The 19932-nt window shown below is 41.7% G+C and overlaps 4 protein-coding genes across 6 annotated transcripts in view; 2 read left to right on the forward strand and 2 right to left on the reverse strand.

Annotated features, from left to right (window-relative positions):
• The window catches only part of LOC145453887 (uncharacterized), a 102475-nt gene that overhangs the window by 1753 nt on the left and 80790 nt on the right, over nucleotides 1-19932 (forward strand). The window lies entirely within an intron of this gene.
• LOC145453880 (uncharacterized) lies at nucleotides 125-5924 on the reverse strand. Its single transcript, XM_080331848.1, has 5 exons — nucleotides 5271-5924; nucleotides 4634-4800; nucleotides 2760-2860; nucleotides 2541-2685; nucleotides 125-1113 (listed from the first exon to the last, which is right to left on the reverse strand). The coding sequence occupies exons 1-5, from the start codon at nucleotides 5556-5558 to the stop codon at nucleotides 213-215; spliced, it is 1602 nt and encodes a 533-aa protein (XP_080187974.1). The 5' UTR covers nucleotides 5559-5924; the 3' UTR covers nucleotides 125-212.
• On the reverse strand, nucleotides 7114-14378 carry LOC145453881 (luc7-like protein 3). Of its 2 annotated transcripts, none has more exons than XM_080331849.1 (9): nucleotides 14143-14378; nucleotides 13900-14004; nucleotides 13185-13328; nucleotides 12841-13029; nucleotides 11251-11462; nucleotides 10708-10941; nucleotides 9470-9708; nucleotides 8792-8896; nucleotides 7114-7498 (listed from the first exon to the last, which is right to left on the reverse strand). In XM_080331849.1, the coding sequence occupies exons 1-9, from the start codon at nucleotides 14242-14244 to the stop codon at nucleotides 7431-7433; spliced, it is 1398 nt and encodes a 465-aa protein (XP_080187975.1). In that variant the 5' UTR covers nucleotides 14245-14378; the 3' UTR covers nucleotides 7114-7430. The 2 variants fall into 2 exon arrangements, with proteins under 2 accessions (XP_080187975.1, XP_080187976.1); XM_080331850.1 differs by having other exon boundaries at nucleotides 8763-8896; nucleotides 14143-14375.
• LOC145453882 (pachytene checkpoint protein 2 homolog) lies at nucleotides 15276-16930 on the forward strand. Its single transcript, XM_080331851.1, has one exon. It carries the CDS (start codon nucleotides 15376-15378, stop codon nucleotides 16603-16605), a length of 1230 nt encoding a protein of 409 aa, XP_080187977.1. The 5' UTR covers nucleotides 15276-15375; the 3' UTR covers nucleotides 16606-16930.

Consider the following 19932-nt stretch of genomic DNA (forward strand, 5'->3'; position numbering starts at 1 on the left):
ATCGGTTCATTACATCGCGATCTACATTGCGTGTGCTGATGAAAATAACAACCGCTGATTCACCGGCAGATTGAAGTTGCACGTAACAAAACCGTACTCGTAAGGAAGATTAAAATTCAACGAATACATACAGAACGGGCTTCGCGCCCTATAACGCTATTGGGACGGAATGTCGCGGGTACGATAAGAAAATGATAAGACACCGCAATCGATCATCTCTTTTGCTTCCGTTTAGAACCAGGAAAATGGTCGGGAAGGAACTTCCTCCGTTTCTTCATTTCCTCTTTCATATTCAACCCGAAGTTCATATTGAGCGCGGGGCCCCAGATCTCATCCTTATCCAAGTACAGTGCTTTCGTGATTAAGTCGTGGACCTCCCTGCCTAAAGTACGCGGCTGGTCGAAGCTCTTCACCGCGAATACCGCAAAAGGCTCTTGCCGCGTGAAAGCCAGTAGCAGCCTCAGCTCGATTAGCAGAGATGTCGCGATTGGTGTGAACGACTCCATTTGAGAGATCTGGTCGAAACACTTCTTGATTTGCGAACAATGGCTGTCGTCGCCATCCAGGAAACGCTTTGTGACGCCATTGTCGGCCCCGCCAATGTAAATCTGACTTTGATTGCCGATTTCAGATAGACTAGCTGAGGTTGTTTCTTTGAGCACGATGATGTACATTGCGTTTTCTGTCTCGTGGGGACTAAATGTATCTTCTAAAGGCTCGCATATTTTTCGCAGTAAAGTGCGTACTTTAGGCTCGATCCATTTCAATTCCTGAGGGAATTCTGAGCTTAAATCTTGCCTGTCTTGCCCCATCACGGCCCATTTCTGCCAGACGAATTTCGGTTCGTCGCGGGGTCGTATTTGAGGCGGGCTCTCGTCGTCGCCGCTGGCTTGTTTAGCGGCGTACGGGTCCCTTTTGCCGTAGACGAATTTGGGCGCGAAGTCTGCGGCTTCGATGGCGTCTTTCTTGAGGCGGGCGCGGAAATTTTCGAGGACGACTTTGTGCTCGTAGAGGAGGGTTTGGATGTAGGCCTTGCGCACGCTGCCTTTACGGAAGTGCTTTTCTAGTTTGTAGAAGTCAAAAGGCGCGGCTTCTCCGGATTTCGTGTTCCATCTAGACCGGAATGTGATATCAGGTAGCGTTGCGACGACAGTGTTTTTTAACCTATTCTCTAGTGTGGACCCCAAAATACCATTGAGTAGATGAGTGGAATCTCTAACCACGAAAGTTTTGGGAGCTGATGACTAAAACAAAGTTCATCACTTTTCATCATGGATCTACTTGTCTAAAATGCTATACCCGAGGACTAAAAAAGACCCATCCTTATCGCTTGTGACCAGCGTATAGGTGGGCGAGCGGTGAGATATGACTGTCGCAATCAGGAGGGTATAATCACTAAATCAGGGTAGTCTGTAGACAGGGCCGTAACAGCACTTCGTCAGGCCCCCCCAAAACTTTGGTCTTGGGCCCCCCATAGGGTTATAGACTATGATTTATGCTAATTCACGAAATAATTTTGGGCCCATTCGAGCTCGCCCCCCCCAATTGGGGGGTTTGGGGTGTGGCAGTTACGGTGCTGTCTGTAGATGGCCCTCGGTCTCTCCCCATTTTGACCGGGACACTATAGCGTTAACTGGGTTTAATGTGTCACCCAACATTTTAATTGCCCTTTCAACATTTCATACTGGATACGCTTGTATTGGCAGTGTAAGGGCGTTGCAAGCATGCTTGCAGGCATCAGAAAATTGAAAACATTGTACTGTATATTGAGTTACAGACTACAACGTTCGAAAGTGCACGGTCGTATTCGATGAATGAAGCAGTTGAAGCAGAATAACTTTCGGAGAATGAATGCATGTAGCAACTGATTTCCATGTTTTTAATGAATGAGTCTTATTTATAATGGCTGTAACAATTTTACGCATTCATCACTGTACTTATAGCGATAGCCATAAACCCGACCCTTGACAAGATCTGTCATGAATAATATTATAATTCGAATTCAAAATCTGTTGAGGCTACAGAAGTAAACATATCTCGGTAAAATCACATTACTGTAACCAGAAAATTATGTAGTTGAAACAACTCTTGTCTTCGATATTGCATCGATAAATGAATTTAAATTATATGGACGGTGTAATATTAGTGCACAGACAGATATACCAAGGTTTCGCAGACTCTGTGTAGCGGGCACGTAAGGTGTATACTCAATGTTATGTTCCACAGGTGTTGGACAGAAACTATGTTGTCCAATTTCGTTAAATTTATATCAGGTTCAATACATGACTTCGGTGCATGACTCAGTAATTAAATTCTTATTCTTATTTTGAATTAAAACACTCGAATCGGTACCGCCAGTTTGTGATGCTGTTGTGAAACGATATTTTGAAGAATCGAGGATAGTAGGGCCTACTACATGGATGGATATGAACAGCAGGCAGTGCAAAAATGCGTCACGGGCCAGATTGCTCATTGCTGGCCGTATAATACAACACATACACGTTGTGTGATACACTCGGATATATGCCATTGGTTCTTACCGAAGATTATATTGCTGTTTGATGAGATTTGTCGCGATTTTTTTAGGTGTTTTTGGCCTTAGAACGGATAAGATGTCGGTTGGATTCGTTGCCACGTTGATGCATTCTTGAAGTCTCGCTTTCTCGGCGAATTCCATCGAAATACCTTGATTAAAACAGAACACAAATAGTTTGATGACGGGCTGGCCCTTTAGCGCAAGATAGACGTTATAGTCTCACCACTTTCTGTCGATTCCTGTTTCGGAATGTATTTTGTTAGATCTCGGCACTGAAGAAGTTTTTCTAACCTTCCCTCCTTATCACCATCTTCGCCAACGTGACTGCATAATAAAACAAAACAAAATCACGTTTATACATAGAGATAAATTCTTTTCGGATCCAACTTTCTTTGCGAGACACAGATAAAGTCAGAGTGATATTGTCCCGACTCCTGTAGTCGTTCCGAATGAGAAAATTTGCGGTGCATGGCTTCTGCCATTTCCGGTAACCAGTAACCAGTAACGATGCCATAGCTCCCCGTCGAACTTTTATGAGTTATTTTTTTCGACAAAATGTCATACATTTCCAAGAAATCTCATCGCCATGGTGATGCTGGTCAATGGTCAACTGGTCATGGTGCACTTTAAATACTCATGAGTCATGACAGAGTTTAAAGTTGGCACTGAAAATAGATTTCTCATCGAGTCTTAACTATAGCTTGAATTTCGATATCCGTGTCATGCCAGTTCGATTGAGCGCGAAATGAGTTTCATGGAGCCTCTGCTTTAACTCAGGTTCTAGCCCAAAACACGTTGATCCATATCATGCAGTTGTAGCCTACCACAAGCTACTGACAAATTCAACATGAAGTGCACCAAAGTGTAGGGATTCAAGGGTGGAGTTTTACAGAGCGTGATGGAGCAACACATTGAAACGGTTTACCGCTTACTATAGGATTGATCCGTTTCAGACAATATTTCCGCTTCTACACGCCTAAACTACAGTTTCAAAGCCAAATTCTGTCTGACAATTTTGTTAAGTGAAAAGTAGGTTTGGGATAGATTTGCTACGTCCATGCATCATATTATGGTGATTGCTATCCAATGTTTCCTATAAGCTACGCGCGTGCGCAGCCGCGCACTGTTGTCAAAGGGACCGCGCAATGAGTATGCGAGTGCGCGCAGACTCGCGAAAAATTAGGGGGAACTTAGCTGCTATCTACTAACTTACTACTTGAAATAATTTTGTGTTGATGTGTTGTAAATTTCTATTTTATAGAATCTACATCAATAAATACGCTGCCAGTCACTCTCTGTGCAGATTGTGCACGGGTGTATATAATTGATATATTATATAAGGTTAGATATATATGGTGTAGCTTGGAAGGAAAATTAGTAATACTGGAATGCGTCCAGCTTGGATTCAACCTTAGATCTCAACTGACAATTGGTGGTGTTCAAAGGATAATATTTAAAGTTTCATCGTAAATCCAGCCCCTTACGGCCTACTACGCATACGCATTACGCATACACCTTCATGAAATTGGTAAGTTGGGCAATGACCAAGCGTGTAAGACTGTGATGACACAATCGAAAGCTCCAAATCAATGTTTCTATGTTCGACAAACTATTGTAGTAGACTATTTAGCCTTTTGCTTAATCACCTATTCAAGCACCCTGACCACAACAAGCCACGTTAGCCTTTCTATCCACGCCATTAGTCATTCGATCACGATCATATTTGATGTAACTCGCCTAGACTTTTCATCGCCGACGAAGATCTACAGCGCTTTCGGCGCGCTCTTTGTGTTCGTAACAATGGGGTAAATTGAAAACTAATATGATAGCACAATAAGAGTGTATTTTGCCCGTGTAAGAGTAGACGCGGGAGGGTCGATAATGCGATAAATTCGTAAAATGAGTATCCAAATATTGGCAGTAACTTCATCCGTGACCGTAGAGAATAGGTTTAATGACGACGAAAATCCCAGCCCTAAAATGGTTCTATTGAGATGTGATAAATTTCGGTCACCATAAGGCGAGGCGGAATGTCAAATAAATGATCGCAAGGCCATCGCGAACACATACACTTGACGGCGAAACGTAAATACTTACCGCAAATCAAGAGTCATTGTGATACTGTTATTTCCAAATAATGCTTCTTCAAACTTGAGTAATATGGTCTTCTTTATCATGAGATGCTGCTTCTGTTTTTGGCCAAGTGATAACGCCTCCATGAGCTGCGCTATGTCCGATAATTTCTTCGTTTTTGCTTTGTTATTCTGAATTTGTAAGTAATTGAGTGAAATTTCGATTGCAAAGGTATTTATTCAGCCTTAGTCACACACCGCCCAGTAGTTCGGGACGTAAGAAGATTTATTACGAACTCGTAAAGTCATTGGGTTGCGGCACAAGGCATTCATATTAACTGATCGTAACTGGAACAAATGGTTTATTTGTACAATACAATATTTATCTTAAGCCCTAGTTCTTAGTGACGTTAGCTTTAACAATGCGTTCGTAAATTATTCACCGGCTTTGAGAGCTTAGATTTTCTTGTTTAAATAACGACACACAGAGGTAACTTAGTGATCGCGCATGTAAGTTCACACAATGTATAGCAGCCTATTCGTATTTCGTACCAGCAGGCCTAAATTTGTAGGGTACAGTAAAGCCCGATACAGTAGTACGATAACATACTGGTACCGTGCATGCGCATTGTATCCGCATAATTATTAAAATGCATTCATACTTTTGATTTGGGTGATTCTTCATCGTCGTCATCATCATCTTCTGAGTCATCATTACTTTCGTCTGGTTCATCTTCTTCTTCCTCCTCCTCCTCCTCTTCACCCTTCTCCGCTCTCATCCTTGCATCTTCTTCCACCGCTCGTAAGATTCCCCCTTTCAAACGCTCCCCAATATCTAACAGATCCCGATACATTTCGAGTAGGGTTCCATCTCGACCGTTTTCCTTGGCGTCGATAGTCAAGATATCTTGCAACAGACTGTTGTTTTCTTCTGAGTTGTTGAACGTCATATCATTGACGCGCAATTATGACGGTGCTACCGGGTATATTTAATGTTATCGCGCCAGAAACTTTACTTCTGTAGCAGCTCTTTTAAACTAAACAATGCGTGACATTTGAGACGCGCTACTATATTCGGTCCAGGTCTCTGGCCTAGTGAAAAACGCCTGAAGTAAGAACTTGCACGTTTTGACGACAGATATATTCTATGAAACCGTATTCTGTCTGTCTCTATGTAATTGTTCGATAACAATGCCTATAACTCTGAACTTCCAACTTTATGTGTCATTTTACAACTTGAAATAAAACTAAGCAAGCATTTCCCGAATTCAGACTGATTGTCATGGTGATGTGTCTTGTTCCCAACGACTTACGATCGCCCCCTAACGAATGCGTTTACGAATATGTTAACGCCGTGCGCTCGTCCTTTGCTAAATTTCCCGTCACAGCCTGCTTACGATCAGACCACACAAATAGCCGAGCAGGTAATTGAACCATGATCCAATAACGGAAGACGCAAAACAGTTCAGAATGTTCTCTAGTCATATTAATTAGAGGGATTGGTCCATGATTAAAATAATTCTGAAGGATCAATTTATAGTCTCACCAGCGCACTCGCGAAGGTGGGATGTGGACACAAGATAAAATTGTGTCACCGCACGTTTGGCTTACGATGGCACTGTTGCTTTATTTGCGGTCCCACCAGTCCACATCAATTGTCCGATGCACATTGCACACTGCCTTTGCGATACCACTAATGCAGGGAATACACTGATAAATCACGCTCCCGCCAGACACGTGCCGAACTGCCGATGCATTGCACACCAATTCGAAGCGAATCTGTGCCCGGACGCAAGCATATCGTAGAACTATGAGTTGACCAATTGACCATACTTCATGGTATACTGAATACTGATGGTTTTTTGATAATGGTCGAAGTTTTGGTCAGTTCAGGAAACCCTAGTCATCCGCCCCTCAAACTCAATTTATTAAAAGTCAAACCGCAAATGCACAATACTATGTCCGAGATACAGTGAATATTGAGGTACGAATAGTCGTAACGGCGTGGTAAAATGTTTCAACTGAATATATACCTATCCTGGCCTATCGGTACCTCCATGTTATCCGGCATATCAGTGGCATCAGTAGACTAGCGTTCACGTCCTCTGTTATTCGTCTTCTGATGGGAATAGAATTCCAATAACACGCATTCTATATCTAAAATTTATCTGCCGTTATTGCCAACTCCGAGCTCGATGCAGTCTTTTTGGGCTTTACACCGAACAGAGTTGTTGACAGTGACACCCTGTCTACAACCTCAATTACGAAAGGCTCCTTCATACTTCATGGCAAATTCCCATCTGATACACGAGAATGTGTTGCGAGGTCTGGCATCGCATGGTGTGCAGACATACGCAATAATCCCGTGACGGAATTACAAAGGGCATATAAGATATACCCGAAGCGTGCAGAGACCGAATTGTCTGTCATCCTGCCAACTGAACACATCACAGTATTGCTAACACCTGACCTAGGCTGTCACAAACAAAACCAAAGCACAAAAGATTCCAAGCAAATAGTCGATTCTAACCGAACGTAACAAACGTTTGAAAACTGCAGATGACAATCGCGAAATGTGCCTGTACAGGCGCAAAGGGGGGCAACAACTACAGGAACGGCGTAAAAATCCTATCAAATTTACCTATTTTAACAACGGGACATTATTTCAAACGACAGAGACCTCCATCCAAAATGTTGCAGACCAACTACCAGGGTGTTAGCATAGCGATCATTCCCGTGAAATCTCGGTGTTGAGCATGATCGATCCCAAAGCTTCATAAAATCAATCGCAATCACACTGTTTTGCCCCCTTTAAGCCCACCTCAGTCTTGCGTGCTTGATTCGAAATCCGGCCGTCTCAGCTTTTTACACATAAATTTCTTGCGGCACGCTGCAAACGAGAGAATCGTTTAGGCCAGGGCACGGATTCTGACCGTGATTCGTGGCCGTTAGTCCTAGAAAGTTCATTCGAAAATACCGGTAATATGGCAGGCTGCATTTCAACGAGCATACAGACAAGATCAATCCGGAAAGTCACAATCCTGAAAATAACATTTTGAAAGCACGATTGTCGCACACCCCAATATACCCCCACCAGGCACAAAAGTCCAATGACGTACTCTTTCACGGTTGTATCCCATGTGTACCAAGTCAATTGTGGATATGTACATTATGAAGTGTCCATTCTAAAACGACTGCAAGTTAAAAGGGCCTGAATCGATGCATCAAGTTATAACCCAGAAATGCACAGTCCAGTGCGGACAAGCCTTTGAACTATCAAGTTCCTACTTATTTTTCTAATGCCATACATATTTCTTAGTATTCACCGTTCTGGGCCTTGTGAACAGAATAGTTGCACGGTGCGCAATCAAATACACAAAAATGTGAAAACCATCAGGTCCATACAACGGCACGATCCGTGTGAGGCAGTACCTCCGCTTAAAATAGAACTATGAAATACCTTTCTTTCTCAACACAAATTTCTTTGCGGTCGCAGTTGATATATCGTACCTTCTTATCCAAATACCGGTCGCGACGTTACTAGATGTTAGCTGCGTTCAAATTACTAAAAATCGGGTACCTGCTCGTTTTGCCGGCACAGCCACTCGATTGGTAACGACTCAAACATATGGTTTGATTTCCCTCGTCTCGATGATTTTGATTGGGTAGCAATCGACAAAAATCAACACCACCGCCGCTACGCAGTAACGATAAATACAAGAATACACACATATAGCTATGCAGAAGAGAATAGCAAGGTATACGCAAGGTAATCGTGTCGAGGGAACGGGAAAACGAGTTTGGATTGAAATCCTCAATGAACCGAAAGAAAGCGATTTCGGCAACAGTACGTGGAAAGAAAAGTCAAATACAGCAGCACTGGAGCAGCGTTGGGAAGTTTAAGATGGAAGGAAAAACTATGTGGTTAGGCAACTCGGGTAACCATTTACCCAATTCAGCATCCAATCAAAGATTGGCCTTCGAAAACATTGCCTTGAAGAGATATTGCATGGAAAGACATATCGCGATCGACAGTGGCTATTGACTCGGAGATGGAGTGTGGAAATGAGCATTGAGTTGAAGGTGCTTGTAGATTCTTTGAGAGTTTGAGGCGCGAACCGACAGAGTCCAGAATCAGAACTGTGCAAAATTACCTGCTCGAACCATACTGACTACTGGTCACCTTCGGTAATGCCCGGTTGCATTTCGCCAACACCATCTGTCTTGGCGACATCGGCGCTAGAATCATTACACTGGCCTCCGTTGGAAGCAGACTTCTCCTGTTGTTCTGAAAAAACAAATACCAACGTTAGGAACAAAGCCTCGCAGCATTGTATGTCGGCGTTTCACGAACTTTTCTACTTGTGTACAATTTCGAGTAATATCTGAAGGGAACATATATTTTTTCGAAATTGATTAAAAATGTTCTTGCAGGTGCTCTAAAGTAAGATTTACAAACTTTTAGGAAGTATGGATGGATGGATATCTCCTGGCCGGCCTCACAATTTCGCTTGTACCAATGCGAACCAGCGCTGAACGCCTGATTAAATATGACCACAAGCTGCGATTGACCATTAGCATTACTTGGATAAGAACATCTTGAAAATCTTGATTTACTTACATTCCACAATTTGGGAACCACTGGTGTACAACTGTACAAGGTCCCGGTCCTCTAACAGCCACCAGGCTGGGCTTTTCGCACTAAGCGGATTAGTTTTCAACAGCGACGAACTGGAAACTTCAAATTTCAACACTAATTAGTCAAACTATTCAAATTGAAATTTTTGATCGTCGCATTGTTTCCAGTTGAAAGATTTCCCCTTGTCAACCCAACTACAAAACATCAGACCGCCGTGCTCACCCATGTTCTCCGATTCGAGGCTAGTCTTCCGCTCACGTTCGTCGCCGCCTCCGCTCTTGTGAGAACCATGATTTTGATTGGCCGACTCCTTGTCGCGGTCCGCATCTTTCCTGTCCCTGGATCCGCTCCGACGAGCGCGCTTGCTCTCCTTGCGTTCCCGGCTGCGCGACCGCGGCCTGGAGTGCTTGCGGGAGTGCCGCCTGTCACGGTCCCTGGACCTGCTCCGGTGTGATCGTCTCCTAAAACGACAACAATCATTTCATGACTGACTCGGCTCAATGATTCCAGTACTCGAATCCGAAATGAGCAGGGTTGTAATGACTCGAGTTATGACGCGATTTTTTGGCGACTCGCCTTGACTCATTCATTTTTTCAAATCCATAAAATGACTCGACTTGTACTCGAGTCATTGCGCATGACTCGAACCAAGTCATGGACTCGAGACTAGAATGGCAAAGACAGACATTTCATTGTAACTTCGAAGAATAGTAAAGCTACCACATTATTGGTATTTCGTCCGTCAGTCCCGTTACATGGAAAATAGGGCCATAAACTATTAAGACTGAGTAAAATTACCATATTATGAATTCGAGCCATTCTATATCACCCGAGCAGGCTTGAAAAAGAGGGTTGAACCGGATTGAACTGAAAACTGAGCATAATGACTTGGACCCGAGTCAAAACGCTATGACTCGGACTGGACTCGAGTCAAAATTTAAAAAGTGAGATTGACTCGTATCCTTGTGATTTGATTACAATCCTGGAAATGAGTACGTTATGATATTGTGACTCGAGTCCAAGTGATTTCGTTGACAGCTCAATTTCGAGTTAAAGTCTCGTTAACACCCCTTTTTATAACTCTGTTTGGTGATATCGAACGGTTCGCATTTAAAATATACTGATTTTCCTCACTTTTAACAGTTTCTGGTCGCATTTTCAAGTACCGGTACCAATAAGTGAAATACCAACAGTGTGGTTACTTTACTTAGGGTTACCATATTCTGGAATCGGGAAAGGAGGACACTTTTTCCAAATTTTCAAACTAAAAATACCGAAACGGAAAATGGAAAAATACGGAAAAAATGACTGCTTCTACTTTTCCTTCCATGTCAGTACCAAAACAAACTACTCTTACCACCGCTGGTCTTACTGTTACGATGCCATAACAAATGCAACTCTACCGAGGAGACAAAATTCGAGGTAGCTTATGAGTTGGATCAGCGCCGTAAGCAAGTTACCTGTCCCTGTCGTCTCTAGATCTGGAATGATGCCCGCGGTCCCTGTCGCGGTCTCTCGACCGACGCCGGCCGGAATCTCTTCTGTCGTCGTGACGTCGACTGTCTCGCCGATCGTCTCTGGACCGACGCGAGTCATGGTCTCTGGAACGGTGGCGGTCCGATTCCCGGTCCCTGCTGCCACGGCGAGGGTCGTCCACTTTTTTCTCTCTGTCTGTCCTCTCTTTTTGTTCCTCTCTGAGAATCACAGAAACATATATCGATATTAATATCGAAACATGTGTTGTGTAAAATATTTCTGGCTTGAATTGGGTCAAATCAGGCTGCAATCAATCTTTGGGTTCATGCTCAATGGTGACTATGCATCGTGATTTCATCTTGACTTGAGTATAATTTGAAAGTAACATTGCAATAGCGACGTGTTGAGCTTCAGAAAACATCGTATGATTTGCACCATCGGAAGGCTGCTTCACCCACCCAAAATTTTCATCCAGTTCATACGGCCCACAATACTAAAAAACGTTTCTGCTCCGTAACAAGGCCTACCTCTTCTTCTCCTCCTGAACGGGCGCCTCCGCCTTCTTTCTGATCTGCTCCTTCAACTCCTCGATGTGAGACTTGATCTTCGCGTACCCCATATGCTGCTTGCCCATCAAATGATCGTCCACTCTCGACTGCGCGTCACCCACAATGAGAAAAGCACCGCACACTTCGCACACCTCCATCTGTTTCTCCTGAACCGTAAATTGATCCAGCGCCTGCGACATAAAACCCACGCGTTACCGCAGCGACAATGTCTGTGCTCACAATCATCCACAAGCACTCCTAGCCTTGAAATTACAATCACAATAGAGGTGGGATTGAGTAGTAGATTCGCATTACTCTGCTTGTCTGTCGACATCGAATATTATAGGCAAGCAGTTTCGGGTAAGTTTGCATTAATTTTATGTGTGAAATCATCATAAGAACCGTGTAAAAACGCCATCACAGTAACTGCCGAGAATATATTTTTGAAGATTGCAACTATTTGTAGCGTCACTATTACTAATTTTGCGATGGTAGTCACGAAGCTGGATCCTGCAATTCTGAAACAGCCCATTACTGATTAACTACCATAAGTAGGCCTATACAAAGTCTCGACAAAATCTACTTTTGAAACTTGATTACTCTATCCCAGTGGTTCTCAAACTTTCTTTGACACGCCCCCCTTTACGAACGTGAAAAATTTTGCGCCCCCTTATCGTCTTATCACAAAATGCAACTGGAATGCTAGCAATCCCAACGGATAGTTAGATGGCATGGAAGGTTATGACTGTTGATGAGAGAATTCTGAAATTGGGACTATACACAGAGCGATAACAATGAGCCAGAGGTAAATTAGACTAAAATTTTTTTCAATTGATCGCAGCTTCACGTCCCCCAGTTTGAGAACCACTGCTCTAGTCGTAATGATTTTAAACTACTTTCACTTCTACCAAGGCAGTGGTTCCCAACCATTTTGTCTTCATTCCCCACTTCAGATTTATTCCAAGCCTTCATTCCTCACTAACCAAAATTTCTGTGATTACGCAGCAGCTATTTGCTTGTTTGAGTAAACAAGACACACCAGTACGCAAGACAACCACCTATAACTGTAGCATAAAACGTGTGGTGAACCGATATCAGTAACCCTCAAAATTTCGCGAATGCGTTATTTCACGTCATACTGGTCGTGATGGATGCGTTTGTGACGCCAAGATTGGTTATCCGGAGTTAAAAAATTAGATTTTGTGAACAAGACGCAATAAAATTTTCAATACATACATTCCAGAGCAGTTAACTGGTAATGGTAATATGTAGACTGTTTAATAAATGGGTCTGTTCCCCACCAGAAACCATTGTATTTCCCAGCGGTTGGGAACGACTGCACTAAGGCCTAGAATACTTATACTTACTTACTTATAGTTAGCCTACTTCGAAATAGTTCCTTCTACTTCTACTAACCAGAGAGTACTAACGATGACTACTATGACCATCGATTCCTGGGTCACTCGGATTTCTGTAAACGCAAGCCTGCATCAGGCAGGTTGAAGGCAATTTATTTAACCGACATCACTCATGCAATTGGGAAGAGCTGATGGAGCACGGTCAACTTACGTTTCCCTGCTGCTGGTTATATAGGTTCTCTCTGTCGTCCTTTAGTTGGTCGCACAATTTCATGACGCCTTGCGCCTCTTCTACATTCCCCTCGTTACCGAGTTCCTCAATCTTTTTTAGCAACTCTTCGATTCTTTGCGTTAATAGGTTGATTTGGTCTTCCGTATCCTTGTTGGGTGTAGCAACGGGCTGCAATGTTCCGAACAGTTCGTATCAAAGTCAGATAACTTTCGGTTTCATATAGATACTTGGATGATAGGAAGGGCCACGTTCAAGTAAATACTAACGACCAGGAGCAGCATTTGTAAGATCTGCTGACATAACATGTCAAAGGTGCAACTGACCTTTTGGTTTTTCTCTTCGTTCAACTGTAACCGTTGGTGATTTCGCCGTATCCGTCTTTCTACGTCTGACATGCATTGTTGCAGGTAGTGTAAAAATTCTTCCTCGTACGACATCTTCATATATCTGGTGCTCTGCTGATAGGTCTGAAACAATCGGAATAAGAAATGAAAATAGGATCTCGCACTGGACTGTTTGTACATTCTGGCATTTCCACATGTAGAATGGCAGTGCAAGCTCAAACACAAGTTTGGTTTGGCCTGACAGGCGCAGTTCATCGTGCAAGAAATTGAGGAGGTATTTGCAATTGCATAGATTTCCAGTGTCAACTTCTTTGTGCTGGTTGCTATTTTACTACTAGTTGCCTATACAGCCTACTCAACAAACAAGACAAAAAGATTATCAATAGAGATAATTGTTAAAAATTATGATACAGATGATGTGTACAAATATTTTTTGCATCATTCAAACTTTGAATCATCAAGAACCAAGAACTAACACTTTGATGTTGAAAAATTTGAAAAATTACAATGCTCCATCAGCACAGTGAGTATAGTAAGAATACTATATGATGGTAAGTATACCAGAGTGGAATTGATGGCAGCATCACAGGCAGCTTTCCGTTTAATTACTTGACTAGTCTAATGCAAGAAACACGTCTGTCAGCTGCAACCTATTGCCGAAAAGAAAAACACTGTTTTCAGTTGACATATATACCTTTTTCAGGGCTTCATCATGAATTTTCGGACACGGTCCCAGATCTGATCTTGTATTAGTGAACAACTCTGCAGGGCAGAATCCACAGAGAAAGTGCTTGCAGACCTGCCAGAACAATATATTGAAATCATTCAATGAACGGAAAATAGAAACCGTATTGGACAAATTGGTTGTTCAAATTTACGAAGGAATGCGATGCACATTACCCAGATCCAGATGGCCAGATCAGATTGTATTACTTACATCCTTGTCACTCCAATGGAGATCCTGACTTTTGTCGTCCGGAGCAGCATTTCTATTTTTTCCCATCAACTCATCGAGCATTTGGGAAAGCTCCGAAGTCATTGTGAATATTGATGATGGCTTCCCTTGAATTTAAAACAACAATTTAAATTCTACCGGCTACAATCTGAAGGTCTAGGAATATCTGATAACATTCCAGGCCTGCCAAAAATAATAGCGTAATGAACATTTTTTGTAATCACTACTTAGAGAATATACATCGATATACGAATAAAAAATTAATAATGGTTAACGATGACGGAACTTCCTTTCGTTACCCACCGACACCGTCACCGCTAACCCGATTCTCTTCGAGAAAATACTATTTTGCGGACATTAGGTCTACATCAGCATCGTGCTGCATTATGGTAACTTATATAGCTCAGTATAATTATAGAAATTAAATTTCTATGGTATAACTTACTCAAATCATGGTATAGCCGATACTTTATGGTGAATGAATATTATATCGGTCAGTATTATGGGATCGAGTATGACAAATACCAGTTTTTGTTATTCAAATTAACTGAAATCCTACACCAAAGTCCAGTTCTGCAGTTTCGACCATGCCGTAATTTTCTGAAGATGTCGATTCTTCAAAGAATATTTCCTTCTTGCTTCGCTTGTACAATAGTGATAAAACACAATGCACAAAAAGTATCACATCATAAGTAGGGGACCGAGTGTGCCTTTTACTGATCGATAGCCGTCAATGTCATTGCTGCTATATTTTTTCATTCCGCAGTTCTTTTCCACTGATGATATCTAACGCTATTGTTGTGCGACTGGTCGATTTATTGATCGCTTCTACAACTTCTACGCTTGTACAACTTCTACACCACGCTGTTTTTCTTGCAGTTGCAATATTGGCATGACCTGTAATGATGAAAATTAATAAACGAATGATTTATTAGTACTATTTCAAAAAAAAAAACACATTTACCACAGAAACTGTTCCTTCGGTAGACCTAGGTATGGTTTCCACGGATATTGATATTTCCACTTCCTATATTTGGCAGAAAGCACCGATTCAAAAATTTCCATCAAGCAATCCATTAAATTTTAAATGCGCACCAGTTATGAGCGCGAAATATCTTTGATGTAAACAATCGACTTCTACTACTATGGATCACTAAACTACGGTTAGTAATCTATACTTCTACTCTCAGTTCTTTGGAAATTGACAGCTTGGCGATGGAGGATAGTAGTCATGTCGAAATTATTTTGAGACCAGAAACAATACTAAATCAAGTTGGTAAAACCGATATCATCAAAGCCGTCAAGTGCTACATGAGCACCCACAGTAGATATTCTTGTGCAGAGAAATTCACGAATCCCTTCTTGAGCCAGAATATCGTATCTTTTTCTACAACGAATGAAGATGGACATAAAAGCAATGTGGACAAGGTCGACGAAAAGAATGTTTACTACCACGCTTACAAATTATTTGATATCGAAGCCGCTGATGAAATTCTTGACAACAGGGATGATTCAGAACTTCCAGCAGCTTCACATCTGATAGTTCCATCAACGGCCCTTCACGGTTTGTGGGAAAGTTTGGTATTCGATAATAACATTAAAAAAAATCTTCTGCGCTACGTAAAAACTATTATTCAATATTCAGACCGACAAATCGATCCTAACATCATTTGTTGCAACAGAGTTATTTTGCTACACGGCCCACCTGGTACCGGTAAAACTTCTCTATGCCGCGCCTTAGCTCAAAAGCTAGCTATTCACATGTGTGACCGGTATCAGCAAGGTTCGCTTTTGGAGATAAACAGTCACAGTTTATTTTCTCGTTGGTTTTCCGAGAGTGGAAATTTGGTCAGAAAGATGTTTGCGAAGATCGAAGAACTTGTTGCTGATCAAGATAATTTTGTGTGTGTCCTAATCGACGAAGTTGAGAGCTTAACCTGTGCCAGGGCCTCTCACAATTCCGGAACAGAACCTTCCGATGCGATTCGAGTCGTCAACGCTTTACTGACACAGATCGACAAGATCAAGCACTATTCCAATGTTATAATAATGGCTACTTCGAACGTGACAGGCAAATTGGATGAAGCATTTATCGATAGAGCGGATGTAAAGCAATATATCGGCAATCCCTGTAAGCAGGCAATATACGAGATTTTAAGGTCTTGCATCCTTGAACTCATGAGAGGTGGGATCATTTATCCTACCGTCACAGTTCCAGAAGCAGGATCTGGCTACGAGGATTCAAATTACCATTCCTTTTCAAACCGGCTCATGGAAATATCTGAAAAATGCCAAGGTTTAAGTGGTAGATCATTGCGTAAACTGCCTCTTTATGCACACGCCAATTTCCTCAACACTACTAGCTATACCTTGGAAACTTTTCTTGATGCTCTATTGAAATCTGCCGATAGTATGTTCAATGAAATGAAAATGCTAAGTGAATGAAAATATATAGGGTTTTCCCTACCTGATATGCCAAATAATGGAACGTCTGGACCAAAATATCAGATAAAGCGTTATAACACATTCATGCCGATAGCAGTCGACGGGGAAAGATTGACGTTTCAGCAATGCGACTCCAGAATGGAGTGAAATGGGGAACTCATGTAAGATATCATTATAGAGTCATTCAATTTTCGACCATCAGGTCAGCGTACTTAGTATTTTGTTGTTATGTATAGTCTGTTCTTAGTTCTTGTTGAATGTTAGTTTAAATTTGCTTCGTATTTCTGCGTTGATGAAGATTTTCCATCATTGACTTCTTATGGTATTCAAATGGCAATGCTGTATAGCGATAGGACAGAAGGTAGACAGAAGACAGTGTAGTACAGAGATGCCAAACATACGGCCTGGCCCGCCAGACGATTTCATCCGGCCCACGAAGCAATTCTGACTTCTGAGTACTTTGAAAAATGCTTTTATTATTCAGCACTTTTATAACGGATGTTGAGATTTTCAATGAGAAATACTCCTATTACCGTAACTAATCCGTCAAAACGACGAATCTTGAATCCATTTTCTCCGGAGAGAGACATCGCTATTTCAGAAGAACTTTGATATGAGCTTCTTGATAGCAACGACTAGGCTGGACGTGATGTGTTCATTGAGAAGTTTGTTTCTTTATTTTGATGCATGATGTTGGAACGTGGTTGGTGTCAGAAGTGGTCAGTAACGAAGTACTCAAGTAGTTGTCCTCTACTTCTGGTACTTACTCAAGTAGATCTGATTTTTGCTACTTCTACTTAATAATATTTTGTGGTCTACTTACTTACTTTTCGCTATTTTCAGTTTGTCAAGTAGAAGTAGATTAATCCTCCAATCAGGAATATAGCCTAAGGAGTTTCGGGGCTATTTTCACGGAGTATCAACATTTAATTTTCATAAAAGTTGAGCAAGCCCAGAATTTTCGTCGCGCTTTGCGCTCAGTGGATACGAAGTAGCCAGCATGATTTTACGAAAGTATCAGTGAATATCATTTAGGTAGCGGGTTGGCGTGATTCCGTTCACACCGCATTGTCGCCCTTCGCCCATATGAAATATTTCATCACAGTATATACGGCTCGTCATAACGTTTGAAACTGATGTTTCGCAATCTAGTATTTACTTATATCGTAATCTAGCAGCCCAAGGCGTGTCTTAATCGGGAAAGTGGACTCTGACTTTTTTAGTTTTAGAGCTGTTTTAGCATATCACCTTTAAAACTTTCTGGACTAAATACATGAAATACATTTTCCGCTTCTAGAAATAGCATTCATATTTCACTTTCAATTCCCAGCGTCATATACTTTGAGTTCTAAATTCATATCAGTTCTTTTGTCTGGACAACATACATGTTGAAGTATAAAAGCAAGTGTAGTAATGACTTTAATTTCCGGAAATAAAGCTACACAATATGGAATTTTTACGATCCATCATTTTTTTATTAACGTTTACTAATCGCGCAAAGTGTTTACACCGTATCCTACACGACTTCTCCGTATTGCTCTTCGACTAAAGTACGGGCCTGTTAATATGGGGAGTGCGTCATACCATGATATTTTCTAAAACGTGCTGTTCGAGTAAACAGAGGATTTTGCATCGCATTTCCATATCAATGCTATCATTTTCATCCCATGATGCGCACAAATGCCTATGCTGTCGAAAATTGGATACCTCCTGGTATGCATCATATGAATCAACTATTGCCACCTTTCGCATAGCTCAATTTGCCCCTTTTGACAATTCATGCGAACGACTTACGATCGTTTTCACATCTACTTATTTACTTGAGTAGAATTGACGTCAGTCAATTATACTTCTACTTCAAGTAGTTTTAGGTTTCTTATGGAAAAAGTACTTCAACTCGTACTTGAGTAGATTTTTTCGTCGCTACTTCTACTTCTACTTCAACTTGAGTAGCTGTCTTGACTACTTTGACCACCTCTGGTTGTAGCCAGGACCGAAACAACACCTTTAAGCCAACTCCCGCCTCCAAAACATAAAGTCCACTATAGGGTGATCGATACAACTTCTGGTGGGCTTACTATATGCACATGGTTTCTCTTAAAATTGCGATTACAATTAGTCTTAATACAGTAATTGTTATTTAAAGTATCATTTATTTTAGTTATTGCCTTCACCATCGAGATGCTTCGACGACGGAAATGCGATACGACCTATAGTCTGCACCCCCGTTTATTTTCTTCTCCATGCTATCCGTGGAAGCTGAGCGCCTAACGGGATGGTTGCGGATACCAATTTTCTGGTCTTTAGTATGACCCGGCCGGATGTATCACCATTACACTATTTAGCTAGGCAGGGTACCCATGTTAAAATGAATATCTGCCCGTATTTCGAAACCAATGTAACACTCGTAATAACGATAAATCGCGCGCAGCGCGAAGAACGAACTCAAGTAGCATAAATCCTCCTCAAAACAAGATATTGTTTATCCTGATTTACGAAAAAAATTTCAGCTCCCTGCAAGCCTTCCAAATTCCGGACATTTAAGCATATTTCAGCATATCCTCCAGGACGCAGTTTATAGTGAAACTACGGACGAATGACAACCCTAATGTACTTGCAAATATTATTCTAATGGGATCTGCATCCCCAATCATGACTATTATCACCCTGATTTTTCACAGTCTGGATGATGTCGTTTACCAGTTATGTTTGATATTAATGAGCGACATATATTTAGTTTTGCTGATATAGTGTCCATTTCAATCTTGTAAAGGAAGAGAACGGACGATTAAAGGACAATGCTGAATTTAGGACGGAAATTAGGACGATAAATATGTTTTTTACGTTTTTCCTTTCACCCGTTGTTGAGCAATCTGTGGTAAATAACTGAATATATCACTAAAGGTAACATCAAATTATGCATTGTAGAATTGCAACGGCAAACAGGGTGCAGAGAACACGTTCTCGACTACCCGTTTTCTCATGCTTCTGTTGTTATTCATATATACGTGTATATCAAGTGTGTGTGTGTGTGTGTGTGCGATGTGGAGTGGAGGAATCAGTGCCTCACCAGGCATGAACCACACCGCACGTCACTGGTCTGTTCTTGCTTGCTTACTCAATCGCATAAGCCCTGGAGTGATGTTGCGTTCAAACCTCAAATTTTATGGCAAGGCGGCGTACCCGTACGCGTTATTATTCCATTCACCGACGTCTCCCAGTTATTCGGCTCTCGTTCAAATCAAATCGAAGGTGGAGACTTTCAAGACAAGACCACGCGATTTTTTCAGGTTACACTAGCCTATAGATAGTTAGCATTTGTACAAG

The sequence above is a fragment of the Botryllus schlosseri genome, chromosome 13 (genome assembly GCF_051294905.1).
Source record: "Botryllus schlosseri isolate E-star chromosome 13, Bs_hap1, whole genome shotgun sequence".
In the NCBI taxonomy this organism is placed as follows: Eukaryota; Metazoa; Chordata; class Ascidiacea; order Stolidobranchia; family Styelidae; genus Botryllus; species Botryllus schlosseri.